General features: G+C 68.2%; 1 protein-coding gene across 1 annotated transcript in view; it reads left to right on the top strand.

The window, feature by feature from the left end:
* The window catches only part of KIF1A (kinesin family member 1A), a 69,218-nt gene that overhangs the window by 10,207 nt on the left and 39,759 nt on the right, over positions 1-19,252 (top strand). Inside the window, exons 2-14 of the mRNA XM_062202733.1 lie at positions 3,110-3,259; positions 5,170-5,246; positions 6,578-6,757; positions 7,698-7,763; positions 8,458-8,636; positions 9,590-9,701; positions 10,759-10,836; positions 11,039-11,104; positions 11,898-11,915; positions 14,909-14,984; positions 17,167-17,245; positions 17,508-17,650; positions 18,058-18,084. Coding sequence (XP_062058717.1) covers positions 3,154-3,259; positions 5,170-5,246; positions 6,578-6,757; positions 7,698-7,763; positions 8,458-8,636; positions 9,590-9,701; positions 10,759-10,836; positions 11,039-11,104; positions 11,898-11,915; positions 14,909-14,984; positions 17,167-17,245; positions 17,508-17,650; positions 18,058-18,084 — 1,207 coding nt within the window. The 5' untranslated portion in view covers positions 3,110-3,153. The remainder of the gene's footprint in view (positions 1-3,109; positions 3,260-5,169; positions 5,247-6,577; positions 6,758-7,697; positions 7,764-8,457; positions 8,637-9,589; positions 9,702-10,758; positions 10,837-11,038; positions 11,105-11,897; positions 11,916-14,908; positions 14,985-17,166; positions 17,246-17,507; positions 17,651-18,057; positions 18,085-19,252) is intronic.

Below are 19,252 nucleotides of genomic sequence, written 5' to 3'. Positions count from 1 at the left end.
CAGGTGGGGGCCAGGAGCCAGGAGCTTCCTCCGGGTCTCCCATGTGGGTGCAGGGGCCCAAGAACGTGGGCCTCCTCTGCTGCTTTCCCAGGCCACAGCAGGGAGCTGGCTCGGAAGTGGAGCAGCTGGGATTCGAATGGGCGCCCATATGGGATGGCGGCACTGCAGGCGGTGGCTTTGCCCGCTATGCCACAGCACTGGCCCCCATTTTTCTTTCTACTGGGGGTCTTCACGAAGTTTACAGAAAATGGAATTAGAAGACACTAGGCGTATGCGCTTCCACGAACTTTTTGAAGAGCCCTGGTGTCGGCTTGTTAATGAGGATGCGGTCCTGGACCGGGTGGAGACGCCGGCCCGGCCGCCCCGCGCTGTCCACTGAGGTCGCCACGGTGAACGCGGCGCAGCCTTCTAGGCGCCGGCTGCTGTTGCGGTCCCTCCCTCTCCCCTCGTCTCAGCGCTCAGTGAGCTCCGCGGCCCTCTGCCTGCTCTGTGAGGAGCTCTTGGGTGGGCGGCGGACGTGTGAGAGCTCTCGTGGACCGTGCATGGCTGCTCTCCCTGCCTGGGTCCGTTCAGGCCGCGACGGTGAAGTGTGCACGCGTGGCGCAGGTGCGGCAGGAGGCTGCTCCGCAAGGTCCTGGGGCCTGCGCGTGCACGCAGGTGGCAGGCGCAGCGTGCGCGTGCACACGGGAGGCAGGCGCGGCCTGGCGAGGCCTGCACTCCTAGCGTGGGGTCCCCAGCACAGCTCCGCCGCCGGCGCCGACCCTGCTGGGGTGAGGGTTCGTGTTTCCGGCGCCCGTGGGCCTTGGGCCCTGCGGCCATGTCCCGCGTGTGTCTGACTCCGCGCGCCGCCCTGCGTTCCTGCTTTCTGCGGTCCAACGTTTTCTGTTTTCCGCGCCCGGACCCCCGTGCGCTGACGCCGTCCTGGGCTGTGACCACCCTGTGGCGTTGCTGGTGGCGGCTGCCGTGTCAGCTCCGTGGGCTCCGGGCCTCTGCCCCCAGCTCCTCGGCCTCCTCGGCCTCTGTAAGGGACAGCTCGGGCCTGGCCTCCCGCACCCTGCAGCCAAGGGTTCCCCGAGGTCCCGGGGCTGGGCCTCAGCTCCTGGAGCTCTCGCCCGCGGGGCTTCCGGGGGAGGCCACCAGGGGCTCCCCTCAGTCTGGGCCTCTGCGGTGGTCTCCGTCCCCGGGCAACGGCTCGCATGCGGGAAGACTGCAGGCCCCTGCCCGCGCCCCTGCCTGGACTGCAGACGGCTGGGGGCGGTGCCGCTGTTCCGCACCCCTCCCCGCTGCTCTGCGGCTGGGCTCGGGCCCCCATTTCTTCAGCATGCCGGACGCTTTGTCCTGCTCCTGGGATGGGGGAGTGCTGGCCCGGTCCCTGCCCCACGCCGCGGTGACGCATCCAGTCCCCGTGCTCTCCCCCTGCGTGGGCCGGCCAGTCGTCCCCACCCCCGCCCTCCCTGGCCACCAGAGCTGTGTCCACCCCTCTGTGCGGCCGCCCGCAGGCCCCCTCCCCCACCCAGCCTTTGGAGCTGCCCACGGCTTTGCAGCCCTGAGTGACAGCTGCTGGGGGCCCGCCCCCTCTGTTCTTTACGAAGTCTCCTCAGCACCCACTGGGGCCATGGCCGCCGGGGCCACCGGAGTGCACAGAGCTGCCTGTGGGGGCCGTGCACTTCTGGCGACGCCGTTACCCGCCTCCATGACTGTTTCCTGTCACTTCCGGTTGCTCCTGGGTCGGCACTCGGGTTCCCCAGAGGCTGGAGCCTGCCACGGGCGTCCTCACCTGGGTCCTCACTCTCTCCTCCCGCCCGGCCCAAGGGCCTCGGACGTCCTCCAGTCTCAGTGCTGAGAATTTCAACACGACGTCCGGGGGTCTCAGAGGGGGTGTCCCCTCGCCCGGTCCAGGCTGGCCCCGTGGACGGGTGGGGTGGGCAGACAGAAGCCCATAGCGTGGCTGAGAGCGGCCATGGTGGGGCGGCCAGCAGGAGTCCAGCCCCCACCGGCTTTTGCTCCCAGCAGGCACTGGGCGGCCTGGCACCTCTCCTCCCAGTGGGCCCTCAGAGCCCTCTTTGCCGGGGGTGGGGGAGGGGTGGTCAGTCCTGGCCGGATCCAGCTGGTCTGCAGGGTTTGGGGCCAGGGCACTGCCCGGCGGGGTCTGGGACTGTGGTGCTCCCTCGCCTGCGGCAGGGACAGCTGTGGGCCAGGCCGTCCTGAGGACCAGGCAGGTGTGAATCCCGTGGAACCTCAGGTCCAGGCTTTGCTCTGCTTGGATACCCCTAGTGACGGGGGGCTCACCACGTAACTATGTCCACATCCACTCAGAGCGCTGGGTGGGAGTCTGAGACTGCTAGCCGGAGCTCTGGCTGCTCCGGGGCCAAGCATGCTCCTAGCCCAGTACCCCAGGGCCCTTCCCAGCCGTGGCTGCCCGGCGCTCTGGGGGACGCTCCTGCAGCCTTCCTCGGGGTCCCAGATCCTGAGAGGCAAAACCGCCGCAGGGTCAGACCTGTGCACTCGGGGCTGAGTCACAGCCGGGACAGCGGCGGGGCTGGGGCTGGGGCCGGCGCCGGACCCAACCCCGGGCTGCCGGGACCCGCGGGCTGCCCACCCTCCCCGAGCCTCCGCTCTGCTGTGGTGGGAATCAGCCCCGGTGAGATGCTGGACACATTCTGTCCCATTGCTCGGCCTGCGCTGACGCAGAGGTGGCTCGAGGTGGACAGCCAGGAGGAGGGTGTGACCGGACACTCAGAATGTCCTGGCATTTTGGTCTTGAGCCAGCACTCGCTGTTGTGGCCCGGTACAGCCCTGGCATGGGCCACGTCCTCCCGGCACAGCCCTGCCCTGGGCCATGTCCTCCTGGCACAGCCCTGCCCTGGGCCCCGTCATCCACTTGAGCCGCTCCTGGAGAAGTCAGCCTGGGTTTGAAGGTCACCCTCACGGTCACTGTGGGTCCCCCTGGCATTTGCTGGTCCCTGGCTTTGCAGGTTGCAGGAGGGCTACCTGGGCCCCGCCTTGTGGCTCACCTGTGGCTGCCCGACCTCAGGTCCTGGCCTCAGAGGGGCGGGAAGGGGTGCACTCAGCCCCTCAGATTCTGCTCCTAATTCCTGTCCCTCCCCAGGTGTCTCCTGCCCCTGCTGGGAGTGATCGACCGAGGCCGCAGAGATGGCCGGGGCCTCCGTGAAGGTGGCGGTGCGCGTGCGCCCCTTCAACTCCCGGGAGATGAGCCGCGACTCTAAGTGCATCATCCAGATGGCTGGCAGCACCACCAGTGAGTACGGCCGCCCTGGCCTGGCCTGGCGCCTCCTGGCCTGGTGCGGTGCGGTGTTCTGGGGCTCCGGAGCAAACGGCTGCCTACCGGGGGCTCCAAAGCCAGAAATTCACTCTCAGTACTCAGGGGGTCAGCAGGGCCAGGCCCAAGGCTCAGGGAGGAGTCCCCCCCAGCCCCGCCTCCTGTGGCTTCTGGCAGGCCCTGGGAGCCCAGCTCCGGTCCTGCCTCTCCTGGCACGTGGCCTCTCCAGCGTGTGTCCCTGTAAGAGCGCGGCTGTTCTGTAAGGACCCATTAGTGCACTGGGGGCCCAGCCCACCCCAGCGTGTCCTCACCTGAGCAGCCGACCACGTCTCTGCTCGTGGACTGTGGTGCAGGAGCCGGGGGCCGCCGTGGGGTCTTGGTCCCTGGCGTCTGTCTCAGGTGGGAGGCCTGTGGTAACCGTGAGTGTGGGGGGCTGGTGACTTCCAGAGGTCAGGGTGATGCACCTGTGCCGGGGGCCTCTGTGGACACAGGGTCCCAGCGCTGAGGCAGGAGAGGGCGGGCTGGCCCCAAGCTCGCTCCCTCCCAGGACCAGTCTCCTCGCTGCGCCCAGGCGCTTGGTCTCTGTCTCTGTGTCTCTCTCTCTGTCTGTCTCTCTCTCTGTCTGTCTCTCTCTCGGGGATCAGTGTCCTCACCACGGCCCATGCGCTCTTTCTCAGACTCAGTTCTCTGCGATGTGATGTGCGGGGTGGGGGGTTGTCACGGGGGTGGGGGGGGTGGTCACGGTGAGCCCTCTCACACTGGGCACCGTGGTCACCTGCACCTAGGCCAGGGCAGAGCATCCGTCCCCCTCAGCCCCTCCCTGCCCTGCTTCCCTGGCTGGCCGGCCTCAGGGCCCTGTGAGCTGGACCGGGTCTGGGTCACTGCAGCTGATGGACGTCACAGGACCTGGGGGACGGGTGTCGCCTCCTGCAGCGCTGCGGGGTGGGCTCAGCCAGGCCTGTGCCGGGCTCCCTCGGCAGCTGTTATCTTCGGGACAGGACCTCCTCCCAGAGGCCCCGCCTCCAGAGGCCATCTGGGGGCTTGGGGTGGGGGCTTTGCCCGGGACTTGGCTTCAGTCCCCAGCAGGCCTCACAGGTGACACGGCCAGGCCCTGTGCAGAGCGCAGGGCACCGTGTGGTATTGGGCCTCGGGGCTCTGGCTGGCGCAGGTAGGCAGGAGGGGGCGGAGCCTCTCCCTAGGAGGCCAGGTTTCTCCCCTCACTCCATCCCAGACGGGGGTTGGGGGGCTGCCTTCCTGTCCCTTCCCAAGGATCTGAGGTGCTGGTGGGAAGCCAGCTCAGGGGCAGGGGCTGGGGCTCTGGTCCCGCTGGGCCGTGTGGCCTGGGAAGGGGCCGGCCCCCATCTGCAGCTCAGGGCCCCGTGTGCAGTGACAGAGGGTGGAGGACCCAGTGGGTGGGGGCAGAGGGCCGGTGAGTTCCAGGCCTGGGTCCCTGTGGCCCACGCCTCCTGCTCGACCCCTCCCTGCTCACTCACCTCTGCTGCCCGCAGAGTACTGCCCACCCAGCCCTCCCTGGGCACGGCCTGGCCCTGGGGGGGCCCCACACTTGGGGAGCTCAGGGCCCCTGTGGGGCTACAGACCCCCAGTCAGGACCCCCGACTGGGCTGCAGCCATGGTGGGAACGGGGACCCGGTTGGGGTCTGGTCCCGCCCGGGGTTCTGTGGCCACGGTGCGGGGGGTGGAGAGCCGAGGTGGGCAGACGTGGGTGTGCCCACCTGTGTGCAGCAGACCCAGGGAGAACCCTGCCGCCGGTGCTGGGGCTTGGCTTCTCTGGGGGCCGAGCCCTCCGTGTCCTGCCTTGGGGGACGTGGACCTGGGCTGCTGGCGCCCTCACGACAGCACTGAGCACCTGTCTGTGTGTCCTCCTGCAGCCATCATTAACCCCAAACAGCCCAAGGAGACGCCCAAGAGCTTCAGCTTCGACTACTCCTACTGGTCACACACCTCGGTAAGCCAGGCCCCGCCCCTGTCATGCACGCTGGTGAGCCAGGCCCTGCCCCATCACACACCTCTGTGAGCCAGGCCCCGCCCCCATCACACACCTCCGTGAGCCAGGCCCTGCCCCTGTCATGCACCTTGGTGACCCAGGCCCCGCCCCCGTCATGCACCTTGGTGAGCCAGGCCCCGCCCCCGTCATGCACCCTGGTGAGCCAGGCCCCACCCCATCACACACCTCCGTGAGCAAGCCCCGCCCCTGTCATGCACCTTGGTGACCCAGGCCCCGCCCCCGTCATGCACCCTGGTGAGCCAGGCCCCGCCCCATCACACACCTCCGTGAGCCAGGCTCCGCCCCCGTCATGTACCCTAGTGATCCAGGCCCCGCCCCATCACACACCTCCGTGAGCCAGGCTCCGCCCCCGTCATGTACCCTAGTGAGCCAGGCCCCGCCCTCATCACACACCTCCATGAGCCAGGCCCCGCCCCTGTCATGCACCTTGGTGAACCAGGCCCCGCCCCCGTCATGCACCTTGGTGAGCCAGGCCCCGCCCCCGTCATGCACCCTGGTGAGCCAGGCCCCACCCCATCACACACCTCCGTGAGCAGGTCCCGCCCCTGTCATGCACCCTGGTGAGCCAGACCCCGCCCCCATCACACACCTCCATGAGCCAGGCCCCGCCCCCGTCATGCACCCTAGTGAGCCAGGCCCCGCCCCCATCACACACCTCCATGAGCCAGGCCCCGCCCCTGTTGTGCACCTTGGTGAGCCAGGCCCCGCCCTGGACCCCAGGGCCCCTGGAACCCGCAGCCTGCCTTTGGCCGCGGCCTAGCGCGGTCCTTACTGACAGCGTCTGTGGCCACACAGTCAGCAGCTCTGTACCCACTGTGGATTTGCGCTGCCTGAGCAGGGCCAGCCCAGTGACTCGTGGGCTTGTGTGGCCGCGGGCCGGATGTCCCCCACCCCGGTTCTGGAAGGATGCAGGCGCCCCAAGTCACCTCCTCCATGTCTGTGAGCGCCTGTCGCCCACTTCTGCCTGCCCTGTCCAGTCTGCCCTGACCCCAGGGTGACTCCCTCAGTGCCCGTGGGCCTCTGGGCCCCTCCAGCCCCAGGGCTCGTCGCCCTTGTCTGCAGCTGTCAGCTTGAACTGACTCTGGTCTTGAGCTCCATCTCTGGGCCTTTGCACGTGCTGTTCCCGCTGAGGGAACACCCTTCCGCCCTCCCCTGCTCGTCAGCCCTCACGTGTGACACAGGGGCCCCTCCTCCCGGGAACCCCCGGGCAGGGTGAGAGTGAGGGGCAGGCGACCCCCAGCCCGCTGCAACCCCGGCCTCCTCCCCCTCAGCCCGAGGACATCAACTACGCCTCGCAGAAGCAGGTGTACCGGGACATAGGTGAGGAGATGCTGCAGCACGCCTTCGAAGGCTACAACGTGTGCATCTTCGCCTATGGGCAGACGGGCGCCGGCAAGTCCTACACCATGATGGGCAAGCAGGAGAAGGACCAGCAGGGCATCATCCCACAGGCACGGGCGGGCGGGGGCTGCGGGAGGGGCCCGGCACAATCGCGAGCACCAGGCAGGGCCACTGGGAGAGCCGCCGGCTCGGTGTCTGGAGGTCAGGGCAGGGACGGGTGCCCAGGGCAAGCGGTGACCAAACCCCGAGGTGCGGCCGGCTCCTCAGAGCAGCTGGAACCTGTTCCCCCTGCCAGTCCCTGGGGGTCTCTGGCTCTGAGCCGGTCAGCACTCGGCCTGGGCGGGGAAGGGAGACCCCTGGGGCTGTGGGGTGAGGGGCAGGTCCCTGGGAATGGATGCCCCCGAGTCGGCAGACGGTGCGGGCTCCTGGGCTCAGGCCTTCTCAGTGCCTTCAGGATGGGGCGGACATGTGTGGTGAGGGTGGGGAGGGACTGGGGGAGAGCACCCGCTGGGGAGGGCTCTGGGGGTGGTGGTGTGCGGGGTGGTACTGGGCATGGTGTCCAGGGTGGTACTGGGCATGGTACCCAGTGTGGTGTGTCTGGGGTGGTACTGGGCATGGTACCCAGTGTGGTGTGTCTGGGGTGGTACTGGGCATGGTACCCAGTGTGGTGTGTCTGGGGTGGTACTGGGCATGGTACCCAGTGTGGTGTGTCTGGGGTGGTACTGGTATCTAGGGTGCGCTCTGGGGTGGTACCGGGGTGGGCTCTGGGGTGGTATCAGGGGTGGTATCCAGCATGGTATCCTGGGTAGGCTCTGGGGTGGTATCAAAGGTGGTATCTGGGGTATCCAGGGTGATATACAGGGTGGGCTCTGGGGTGGTACCAGGGGGTGGTATCCAGGGTGGTACTGGGTGTGGTATCTGGGGTATCCAGGGTGGTACTGGGGTGGGCTCCGGGCTGGTACCAGGCATGGCATCTGGGGAGGGCTCCGGGGTGGTACTGGCCATGAGCTCCACGTAGCCCCCTTGGTGATGGCGTGTCTGTCCCTGCAGCTCTGTGAGGATCTCTTCTCTCGGATCAATGACACGACCAACGACAACATGTCCTACTCCGTGGAGGTAGGGTTCCGCCCGCGCCGGCCCGCAGCCAGGGCTGGGGAATCCCAGGTGTGGTTGGTGATGCCTTTCTGACTTTGGATGACCGGCCCGGCCCTCGCCCTGGCCTGGTGACAGCCACGCCGGCATCTCGCGGAGCCACAGGGCGGCCCTCGCTCACGGGTGTTTGTCCGGCGGTTACTCCGGCGTCCAGGTCAGGGCCCGCAGAGCAGCATGGCCTGGCTGTGCTGGGCTGAGGTGGCCCTGGTGTGACCACATTGGGCCAACGCTGGGGAGTGAGTCCCAGGATGATGTGGGCGGAACACTGAGCAGGTGGGAGGGGGCTGACCCCCCGTGCTTCTCACAGCAGGCAGGTGCTGTGGCCCCACGGGCACCTGGAGCCTCTGCCAGCCTCCCCTTGCCCCACAGGGCAACCTCGTACCCCACCCAGGGTCCCCAGTGACCTGCTCCCCTCACCCCCTCCCTAGGGGTCCCCTGGCCTGCTCCCCACACCCCCACCCAGGGTCCCCTGGCCTGCTCCCCTCACCCCCTCCTTAGGGGTCCCCTGGCCTGGTCCCCACACCCCCACCCAGGGTCCCCTGGCCTGCTCCCCGCACCCCCACCCAGGGTCCCCTGGCCTGCTCCCCGCACCCCCACCCAGGGTCCCCGTGCCCGCTCCCCACACCCTACCCAGGGTCCCCATGCCTGCTCCCTGCAGGTCAGCTACATGGAGATCTACTGTGAGCGTGTCCGTGACCTCCTGAACCCCAAGAACAAGGGCAACCTGCGGGTGAGGGAGCACCCGCTGCTGGGGCCCTACGTGGAGGACCTCTCCAAGCTGGCTGTCACCTCCTACAATGACATCCAGGACCTCATGGACTCAGGGAACAAGGCCAGGTGTGTGCAGGGTGGGGAGACCTGCAGAACTCCCTGCCCCCACCCTCACCGCCGCCAGGTCTCCCGAGGGAACCCTGCCTTCTCCTCTGGCCTGGCCCTTGGGGCACCTGTCAGTGTCCTGGTGGGCTCTGTGCCAGCCCCAGGGAGGCCCGGGGCAGCCCTTGCATGGGAGGCACTGTCGCCTTTGTCTCCCGGGCTGGTGCAGCTGCGTCTGTCCAGCTGCCTAGGCTGTCCTCTGTCCCCAAGGACAGCTGTCCCGCCAGGACTGGACTGTATGGGGCCAGTTTGCTGGACCTTCTTGGGGTGTTGGGTGGCCCCAGGGGAGAGGCCAGTTGCTGCTGAGTGAGGGTGAGGCCATCGCCTGGGTCAGTGTCGGCCCCTGGGTGGTGGAGGGGGCGTCTCACCCCTCCCAGTGGCCATGTGTGGGCGCTGTTCTGACAAGGGTCAGGTGGTCACCGCGGCCTCCTGTGCTGGGTGGGGAGGGGGGTGTGGGGTACCAAGGGCTGTCACTCGCAGGCCCAGGGAGACTGCTGTGAGGGTCCTGGCAGGCCAGGCAGCCCTGGCTCTCACATGACAGCTGCAGTGCTGAGCCTTGTCACCCTGGGGTGGGGCTCCTGCCTAACAGTGGGCTCTTTAGGCTCCCCAGGGAGGCAAGGGAGACCCCCTTCTCTTCTGGGGTCACTCAGGGTCACACCTGGGTATCTCTGAGCCTCTGAGAGCCCCCAGTCACTCACTACACCCCCGTGAGCGGGGCCTGGGCTGGGTTGGGGACATCACAGTAGGAGGGCGGTGCAGCTCTTGCCTGAGTGCTCACAGGGACACAGTCACTGCCAGGCCGGGCAGGGGAGCCCTGGGAGAGGCCTGGTGACCTGGTCCCCTGGGCTGGCACCACCAGTGACTCTGGTGCCCAACGGCTGGACGAGGGGCAACCCCGCTTGGCTTCCTGTTCGCAGGACGGTGGCCGCCACGAACATGAACGAGACCAGCAGCCGTTCCCACGCCGTCTTCAACATCATCTTCACCCAGAAGCGCCACGACGCGGAGACCAACATCACCACCGAGAAAGTGAGCGCGTGGAGCGGCCTTGCAGGGCAGGGGCCAAGGCAGTGGCCAGGGAGGGGGGGGATGCGAGGACAGGCAGGGCAGGGCAGGGCGAGGACGCCAAACCGGCTAGTGAGGATGCCAGCAGGCCAGTGAGGTGTGCCAGTGTCCCCACGCCAAGCACTTCCTGTCCCCAGCCCAGCATGAGCCCCAGTGGGGGACTGGTGGGGTCTGCATCCCAGAATGTGGGGCTACCTGGGTGTGGGAGGGACCAAGTCGAGGGGCTGTGGGCCTGGTGCCTGCTGGGCAGTTTTGTGGAGACTGGGGGTGGGGTGCTGTGGGGAGGTCCCCAGGGCTGCACCCAGCACAGCCCCACAGGCCAAGGGACAGGATGTGGCTCAGCCCTGCCTGGGTGGCCCTCAGAGCATCCAAGGGGCTGGCGGGTCAGGGCGCACCTGTCGAGGTGCAGGCGGACAGCAGCTCCCCTGCCCTTGCTGGAGAGCTGGGGCCGCCGCACAGGGGTGCCAGTGCTGAGCAGGCACAGCCGGCCGGCACCCGCCCCACAGGCCCTTGCCATGTGCGCCGGCACCCTTGGTGGCCAGGCAGGGGCCTTGTCTCCTGGCCTTTACCCCAGACGTCCAGGCTGGGGCTCCTTCCCTGCCTCCCTTGTTGGCCTTCGTGGCTGGGGCTGAAGTCGCGCTGGGCCTCCCTGGGGTGCCTGTGGCCCCCAGCTCAGGCCGAGTGAGCTTCAGCTGGGAGCCTGGCCGCAGCCCAGTGGCTGTGAGGGAGCTACGCCCACAAGGCAGTGAGCAGTGGCCAGGGTCCTCTCTGGAGCTGGGTTCCAATCCTGCCAGCTCGCAGGAGAGTGGGGAGTGCCCGGCACCAGTGCGAGGACCACAGCCGGCTGGGGAGGTGCTTGGCGCCGCTTGGCACCGCAGCTCAGCAGACTGGGAAGGAGCTGCCATCAGCGGTGCTTCTGGGAACTCTGCGGGGCCAGAGGCCCCCTGACCCCCGGGAGGGGGTGTGGCCATGGCTCCAAGCACAGAGGCATCGCCAGCTGTTGACAAGTTTACCGTTTCAGGTGAGCAAAATCAGTCTGGTGGACCTGGCCGGGAGCGAGCGGGCAGACTCCACGGGAGCCAAGGGCACGCGTCTCAAGGTAGGGCTGCCCACCGCGGCGCGCTCAGCCGGCACCCTCTGTGCTTCGGTTCACCGGGCCTGGGCCTGGCCTGTTAGGGTGGGTGGGGCAGGAGGGCTGTGCTTGGGGGGTCAGGGCTGCACAGGGCAGGCCCTGGGGGCTTCTCCTGGGGCGGGGGGGCACCCGGGCCTGCTGAGTCCCCCGCCATCTTCCCTGCACACAGGAGGGAGCCAACATCAACAAGTCCTTGACCACTCTGGGGAAGGTCATCTCTGCCCTGGCGGAAATGGTGAGTGGGCGCCAGGCCTCTGGGGCTGGACTGAGAGGGTGGACTCTGGGGGTTCCCTGCCCCAGCCTCCGCAGAAGATGCTGGGACCCACTCATCGTGCTCCCTGGCCCAGCCCCGGCCCCGGCCCCGGCCCCGGCCCCAGCGAGGAGGCTGTGGTCTCGGAGGGGAGTGGCACAGGCTGGACGTGGGGCTCTCATCGTGCTCCCTGGCCCAGCCCCGGCCCCGGCCCCGGCCCCAGCGAGGAGGCTGTGGTCTCGGAGGGGAGTGGCACAGGCTGGACGTGGGGCTCTCATCGTGCTCCCCGGCCCAGCCCCGGCCCCAGCGAGGAGGCTGTGGTCTCGGAGGGGAGTGGCACAGGCTGGACGTGGGCTCTGGTCGCTGCCCTGCCAGAGGCCTCATTTTCCCAGCTGTACAGTGGGCGTGGGTTCCTTCCCCGTGCACCCTTCTGAGGGCCACCGTGGGCCGTGCTCTCGTGAGCATGTTGGCTCCAGAGAGTGCCACAGCTCCTACAGGTGAGGGCTGGGTGTGACAGCCCCACAGGGCAGGCATGCTGCCCACTTATAAGACACCCGGGCTGTAGGCCAGGGAAGGGCCCCTCTCTGGAGAACCTGCCTCACCCTGGCGTGCTGGGGGCTGAGCGGTTGTCTGGCCTGCTTGCCAGGACCAGCCGGGGTGACCAGTGGTGGCTGGGCAGTGGGTGCTGGGCCCCAGGTGCCTGCCGTCCGCCTCCTCTCCCCAGTGCCCGAGGCCCCCGCCTCATCCAACCTCTGACTTCTCGTCTGTTCTCTTCCAGGACTCTGGGCCCAACAAGGTAAGCTGCTTCGTCCAGCCCTGGGCAGCCTCATCCTGGCTCTCCCCGGGGAGGCCCACAGTAAAGCCCACCCCGCTTGTCGACATGGCAAAGCATGCTGAGCCCGGCCGCAGCCAGCCCTGGCGGTGGACAGCCGGGGTCTGGTGCCTCCCTGCACCGTGGGGAGGGGACAGTCAGACACACAAAGATAGGGACAGCATCGCACGTGGGGTAAATCCCGGGAAGGGAGCAGGCTGCGTGACCAGACGTGACGGCCTCGAGGCCGCGGGAGCCCTGGGTGAGCGGTGGGAGTGGGGGACGCCAACACCTGTGGGCGAGAGTGTTAGGGACGGGGGCCCCAGGAGCCAAGCTGTGAGACTCAGAGGCACTGCGAGGGGTGGCGGGGGAGACGGGGTGCGGGTTGTGGGACTGTGTGGGGGCTGTGTGAGTGTGAGGGTGAGTGATGAGAGGGTATGTGGGTGTGAGAGGATGTGAGTGAGGGGTGTGGAGTGTGAGGGGTGTGGGGTGTGAGTGAGAGGTGTGGGGTGTGAGAAGGTGTGAGTGGTGTGGGGTGTGAGTGAGGGGTGTGGGGTGTGAGTGAGGGGTGTGGAGTGTGAGGGGTGTGGGTTGTGAGTGAGAGGTGTGGGGTGTGAGTGAGGGGTGTGGGGTGTGAGTGAGGGGTGTGGGGTGTGAGTGAGGGGTGTGGGGTGTGAGTGAGGGGTGTGGGGTGTGAGAGGTGTGGGGTGTGAGGGGTGTGGGTTGTGAGTGAGAGGTGTGGGTTGTGAGTGAGAGGTGTGGGGTGTGAGTGAGGGGTGTGGGGTGTGAGTGAGGGGTGTGGGGTGTGAGTGAGGGGTGTGGGGTGTGAGGGGTGTGGGGTGTGAGGGGTGTGGGGTGTGAGAGGTGTGGGGTGTGAGTGAGGGGTGTGGGGTGTGAGTGAGGGGTGTGGGGTGTGAGTGAGGGGTGTGGGGTGTGAGAGGTGTGGGGTGTGAGGGGTGTGGGGTGTGAGAGGTGTGGGGTGTGAGGGGTGTGGGGTGTGAGTGAGGGGTGTGGGGTGTGAGTGAGAGGTGTGGGGTGTGAATGAGGGGTGTGGGGTGTGAGTGAGGGGTGTGGGGTGTGAGTGAGAGGTGTGGGGTGTGAGTGAGGGGTGTGGGGTGTGAGTGAGGGGTGTGGGGTGTGAGTGAGAGGTGTGGGGTGTGAATGAGGGGTGTGGGGTGTGAGAGGTACGGGGTATGAGTGAGAGGTGTGGGGTGTGAGAGGTGTGGGGTGTGAGAGGGTGTGACAGGTGTGAAAGTGAGGGGTGTGAGTGAGGGTGTGAGAGGTGTGAATGAGGGTGTGGGGTGAGGGGTGTGAGTGGGGGTGAGGGGTGAAGGGTGTGAGTGAGGGGTGTGGGGTGTGAGTGAGGGGTGTGGGGTGTGCGTGAGGGGTGTGGGGTGTGAATGAGGGGTGTGGGGTGTGAGTGAGGGGTGTGGGGTGTGAGTCAGGGGTGAGGGGTGTGAGTGAGGGGTGTGGGGTGTGCGTGAGGGGTGTGGGGTGTGTGAGGGGTGTGGGGTGTGAGTGAGGGGTGTGGGGTGTGAGTGAGGGGTGTGGGGTGTGAGTGAGGGGTGTGGGGTGTGAGTGAGGGGTGTGGGGTGTGCGTGAGGGGTGTGGGGTATGAGTGAGGGGTGTGGGGTGTGAGTGAGGGGTGTGGGGTGTGTGAGGGGTGTGGGGTGTGAGTGAGATGTGTGGGGTGTGAGTGAGGGGTGTGGGGTGTGAGTGAGGGGTGTGGGGTGTGAGTGAGGGGTGTGGGGTGTGAGTGAGAGGTGTGGGGTGTGAATGAGGGGTGTGGGGTGTGAGAGGTATGGGGTATGAGTGAGAGGTGTGGGGTGTGAGTTTGGGGTGAGGGGTGTGAGAGGGTGTGACAGGTGTGAAAGGTGTGTGAGGGTGTGAGAGGTGTGAATGAGGGTGTGGGGTGAGGGGTGTGAGTGGGGGTGAGGGGTGAAGGGTGTGAGTGAGAGGTGTGGGTGTAAATGAGAGTGTGCCACAGGTGTGAACGAGGGTGTGAGAGGTGTGAGTGAGGGTGTGAGGAGCATGGGAGCTGTACAAGGACCGAGAGTTTGAGATCCCCAGAGGTGAGGTGAGAACTGTGGGAGGAATTTGGCGTCCCTGAACGTGAGGGACTTGGGGGCTGTGAGAGGCGGGGAGACCTGGCTGTGTGGGTGCTCTCTGGGGTCATCTGTGAGGGCGGTGAGGACACATGGGGGCTGCAAACCCAGGGACATAGGAGAGAATTGGGGGAACTGGTTGAGGATAGAGCCCGTGGTCCTGTGGACGGTGGCCACGAGCCGTTCGCACGTGGCTCTGTGGAAGCAGTGACTGGGGCCGGGTCAGGTTAGTCTGGAATGTGCCAGGCGGCCGGGTGGAGAGCGGTGGGTGGGGGCTGGCCTCGTGTGGGTGCAGGAGACGGGGGCGCCAGGTGTCTGGGAGGTGGTGGGCCTGCACGAGGGGACTGAGGTCGGTGCGGGAGGCACCAGTAGGACCACGGGGCTCCTTGCGAATGCCGTTGAGACACCGCAGGGCATTTGCCGGGAGGTGGACATCAGCTGTGAGGGTGTCCTGCGGAGCACCTCCCGCGGCTGTGACATGGCCGGGGGCCTGTGGGGGCTCCCCTGGAGGTATAAGAGCACAGGAAGGGGAGGGGGCATGGCGTGGGCGCTGGGGGAGGCCACGCCTGCAGAGGGGTCGTTCCCTCTGGCCAGAAGGGGCCACCAGGTGCTGATGGCGCCATAGACTCAGCCCGGTCCCTCTGACAGTAGAGGGAGGACACGGTGGCCAGGACATGAGCCATCCCGGCTCCCGTCCAGCTGCCTGGGAGAGGTACGAACCTGAGGAGTGCGCTGCCCGCCCCTGTCTCTGGGTGCGGGCCCAGCCCCCAGCCCCCAGCCCCACCCCGGCTCTGGGCCATGCGCAGGCCCTGTGCGGCCCCTCCCTCCTCTGCGGAAGGCTCAGGGCTGCCCTTGTGGCTTTCTTTCCCGCAGAACAAGAAGAAGAAGAAGACGGATTTCATTCCATACCGGGACTCCGTGCTGACCTGGCTCCTCCGGGAGAACCTGGGTGAGCACTCGGGCCGGCCACCCCACTCTGACCTCCACCTGGGCCAGGTCAGGCCGGCCACCCCACTCTGACCTCCACCTGGGCCAGGTCGGGCCGGCCACCCCACTCTGACCTCCACCTGGGCCAGGTCGGGCCGGCCACCCCACTCTGACCTCCACCTGGGCCAGGTCGGGCCGGCCACCCCACTCTGACCTCCACCTGGGCCAGGTCAGGCCGGCCACCCCACTCTGACCTCCACCTGGGCCAGGTCAGGCCGGCCACCCCACTCTGACCTCCACCTGGGCCAGGTCGGGCCGGCCACCCCACTCTGACCTCCACCTGGGCCAGGTCGGGCCGGCCACCCCACTCTGACCTCCACCTGGGCCAGGTCGGGCCGGCCACCCCACTCTGACCTCCACCTGGGCCAGGGCGGGCCGGCCACCCCACTCTGACCTCCACCTGGGCCAGGTCGGGCCGGCCACCCCACTCTGACCTCCACCTGGGCCAGGTCGGGCCGGCCACCCCACTCTGACCTCCACCTGGGCCAGGTCGGGCCGGCCACCCCCACTCTGACCTCCACCTGGGCCAGGTCGGGCCGGCCACCCCACTCTGACCTCCACCTGGGCCAGGTCGGGCCGGCCACCCCACTCTGACCTCCACCTGGGCCAGGTCGGGCCGGCCACCCCACTCTGACCTCCACCTGGGCCAGGTCGGGCCGGCCACCCCACTCTGACCTCCACCTGGGCCAGGTCGGGCCGGCCACCCCACTCTGACCTCCACCTGGGCCAGGTCGGGCCGGCCACCCCACTCTGACCTCCACCCTGGGCCAGGTCGGGCCGGCCACCCCCACTCTGACCTCCACCTGGGCCAGGTCGGGCCAGCCACCCCACTCTGACCTCCACCTGGGCCAGGTCGGGCCGGCCACCCCACTCTGACCTCCACCTGGGCCAGGTCGGGCCGGCAACCCCCACTCTGACCTCCACCTGGGCCAGGTCGGGCCGGCAACCCCCACTTTGACCTCCACCCTGGGCTGGGGGAGGCCGGCGACCCAGCCACCTGGGCGGAGGCGGGGTGAGCCCCTGCCCCTTTTTAGGCCAAGGCCGAGGTGAACGTGGAGGTGCCAGGCAGCCCTGTGGAGCACCTGGGGCAGCGGCTGGCAGGGGGTTAGCGGGAGCAGGTCTGGGGGCCCAGGATGGCCCGCAGGGGCTGCAGACACGCCCACTGGTGTCGGGGGTCTGGGCTGGGACAGCTGTGCCCCCAGACCCAGTGCCTGCCCACTCGGCCTGATTTCCTCATCTGGGGTGCAACGCCACGAGCCTCCCTTCTTCCCCCACAAGCCCCGAGCTGTGGGAGGGCGTTCAGTGGGGAAGGGGAGAGGGTGGCACACCAAACCCAGACCCCAGCCCTCCCACATCGCCCTGGCCATGTGAGTGGCCAGAGAGCTGATGCCTAGGGAGGTGGCTGTGTCTTGGGCTGACCTGGGGTCTGTGGTCTCCCTCGATGTGGGGCTGAGATGGGTGGCTGCAGCCACCTGGCGATGCGTTGTGCTGTGGCACCGTGTGAGGGAGGAGCCGGCAGGGGCCCATGGGCCTCGCTGAGACGGGACAAGGGTATCGCAGGAGCACCCAGCTGTGGCTGCAAGGGAGACCCTGCCCAGGCTCAGGCCCAGGGTGGGGCGGGAGAGGCCCCAGGTAGCCTTCTGGGGGTCCAGCCCAGCACTGGGCCTGTGTCCTCGCTGTCACCTCACCGTCCCTGTGGGGACTTCCGGAACTGTACCCAGGGCCACGGCCCTGAGGCCACAGAGGAAGGCAGGTGAGACCACCTGTCCACCCTGGAGCCTGGATGGCAGCGGTGCTGAGGGCTGGGGTGGGGCCGGTCAGGGTCGACCCCACGGGCCCCGCCGGCCGGCCCTCGCCCGCGCTGGTAAGACTGCGCGTTTCCTGGCTGCTGGGGCTGAGAAGGCGGTGTTCAATACGTCCCGAAGTGCACGAAGCCGTCCGGAGTGAACGCCTCGCACCCCCGGCCCCAGCGAGGGTGCCCAGGGCGGAGACGCAGCACAGCCGGGGAGGGCCGGGGCCAGTGCTGTGCCTTGGTTTACCTCTCTGTCTCTCAGCTTCCCGCCTGGAAGTGGCAGTGGGAGGGAGGGGTGGGGATCGGTGTGACCCCTCCACAGCCCTGAGCACAGCCTGGCTTCTGCCCCCAGGTGGGAACTCCAGGACAGCTATGGTGGCGGCCCTGAGCCCTGCCGACATCAACTACGACGAGACCCTCAGCACCCTGAGGTGGGTACCTGAGGTCGGGACCCCTGGGAGAGGGACCGCCTCCCTGGGGGCCTCCCTGGGGCTCTGCGGGGCTCCCAGCCTTTGTGGGCCCTGTTCTGTTCCTGCACATTAGGGCTGGGGCAGCCCAGGGTCCCCATGCCCATAGCTCTTGCTGCCGGGGGGGGCGATGCCAGTGCCCCCCGGGCAGGGCCGTGGGTGCCCCCTGGGCCCACTGAGCAGAGCTCTTGGCTCGGCCTGGCCCATGCCTCCCCTTGCCGCCCAGATACGCCGACCGTGCCAAGCAGATCCGCTGTAACGCAGTCATCAACGAGGACCCCAACAACAAGCTGATCCGGGAACTAAAGGATGAGGTGACCCGGCTGCGCGATCTGCTGTACGCCCAGGGGCTCGGCGACATCACCGACAGTGAGTGTCTGTGCCGGCCCGGCCCGGGCAGGGCAGGGGCCGCAGGCCCAGAGGCCTCCCCCTGGAACCCCAGCGTGCTGGCTCTCCCAGCCCCTGTCTCCCTCGCCCTGGGCCCAGCTGCCTTGGGATTGGGGGTGGGGGTGGTCCAGGCAGGAGCCCTGGCTGAGGGCCGAGCTTTCTGGCCTTGGCTGGATGGAGCTGTGTGGTTTGGGTTTGGCACTGGCCCAGACAGGCCAGAGACGGTGTCCCTGGAAGCCCACCTGGGTCCCCGGGCTGCAGACTGCACCCCTGCCTGTCACCGCCCAGCCTTCTCCTGGCTCCCAGCCCGCGACGGTGCCAGCCTGCCGGGAACAAACCTCTTCTGTTTCTGTCTCTCCTCCCTCCCTCACGCCCGCCCTGCCCCGTAGCCAGCACTGTGCCCGGAGGACCCAAATGTGTGTATTCCCCTTTGCTGCTCTGCACTGCTTCTGGCCCACCGGGGGCCCAGGGCAGCACGGGCGGGGGCGGACGGGGGTCCCCCGGCCTCTCTCACCCCTGCCTGGAGGAGCCTGGGCTCCTGCCCATCCTGCCTGGATGGTGTCTGAGGGAAACTGAGGCATGGGGGGGGCAGGGCGGAGCCCATGCCTCCCTAGGGTGAAAGGGGGTGAGGAGAGGTCCCCTGTGTGCCCGGAGGCCAGGCAGGGGGAGTGTCAGTGCCGTGGGGCTGGGAGGACGGCAGGGCTGACCCCTCCCTGGCCGCTGGCCAGGGATCCCGGGAACCTGGCATTTCTCCAGCCGCCCTATGCCCAGGGCCCCTTCTCTCCAGAAAGGCCGCGAGCTGGTCCTCATGGTGGCCGCCACCAGACCCTGCCCAGGCGTTAGGTGACCCTGGGCTGGCTCCGCGGGGTTCTGTGCCTGCCGGGCCCTGAAGCGGAAGGGGGCACCCCCTTCCCCCCACCCCCGTGCTGCCCTGTGTTTGCTGCTGCTCTGCAGTGTGTCTGCTTCTGCTGGAGGGGCCTGGGGACCTCGCACCCAGGGGAGGGTGGGAGGACGCCCCGCTCCTGGGCTGTAGGGGCTTCAGTCCTGGGTGAGCTCCTCGTGTGGGAGTAGGGCTCCCCGGGGAGGCTGGGGACCTCGCACCCAGGGGAGGGTGGGAGGACGCCCCGCTCCTGGGCTGTAGGGGCTTCAGTCCTGGGTGAGCTCCTCGTGTGGGAATAGGCGCTCCCCGGGGAGGCTGGGGAGCCGCTCACCCCCTCCTCCAGCCGGTCCCGGGGTGGATTTCCAGTCCCTGGGTGGATTTCCGCGCTCAGCAGGGCCGGCCCATCCCCCGCAGCTCAGGGGTGAGGCACGGTGCGGGTGAGGGGCCGGCAGCACCCACACAGAGGATGAGGGTGAGCGTTGGGGCTGCCAGGTGGTTGTGGGCGGGGCAGTGGCAGGAGGACAGGTGCCTGGGAGAGCAGGGCAGGGTGGGCTAGCAGGTGGCGTGGGCTCCTAGTGGGCGTGGGCTCCTTGGTGGGTGTGGGCTCCCTGGTGGGCTCAGGCTCCCAGGTGGGCAGTGCAGGCTCCCAGGTGGGCATGGGCCCCCTGGTGGGTGGCTCAAGGCTCCCTGGTGGGTGTGGCCCC

The sequence above is a fragment of the Lepus europaeus genome, chromosome 1, assembly GCF_033115175.1.
Source record: "Lepus europaeus isolate LE1 chromosome 1, mLepTim1.pri, whole genome shotgun sequence".
Taxonomy (NCBI): Eukaryota; Metazoa; Chordata; class Mammalia; order Lagomorpha; family Leporidae; genus Lepus; species Lepus europaeus.
The sequence above is the reverse complement of the archived record's forward strand: the minus strand, read 5'-3'. Positions and strand labels throughout refer to the sequence as shown.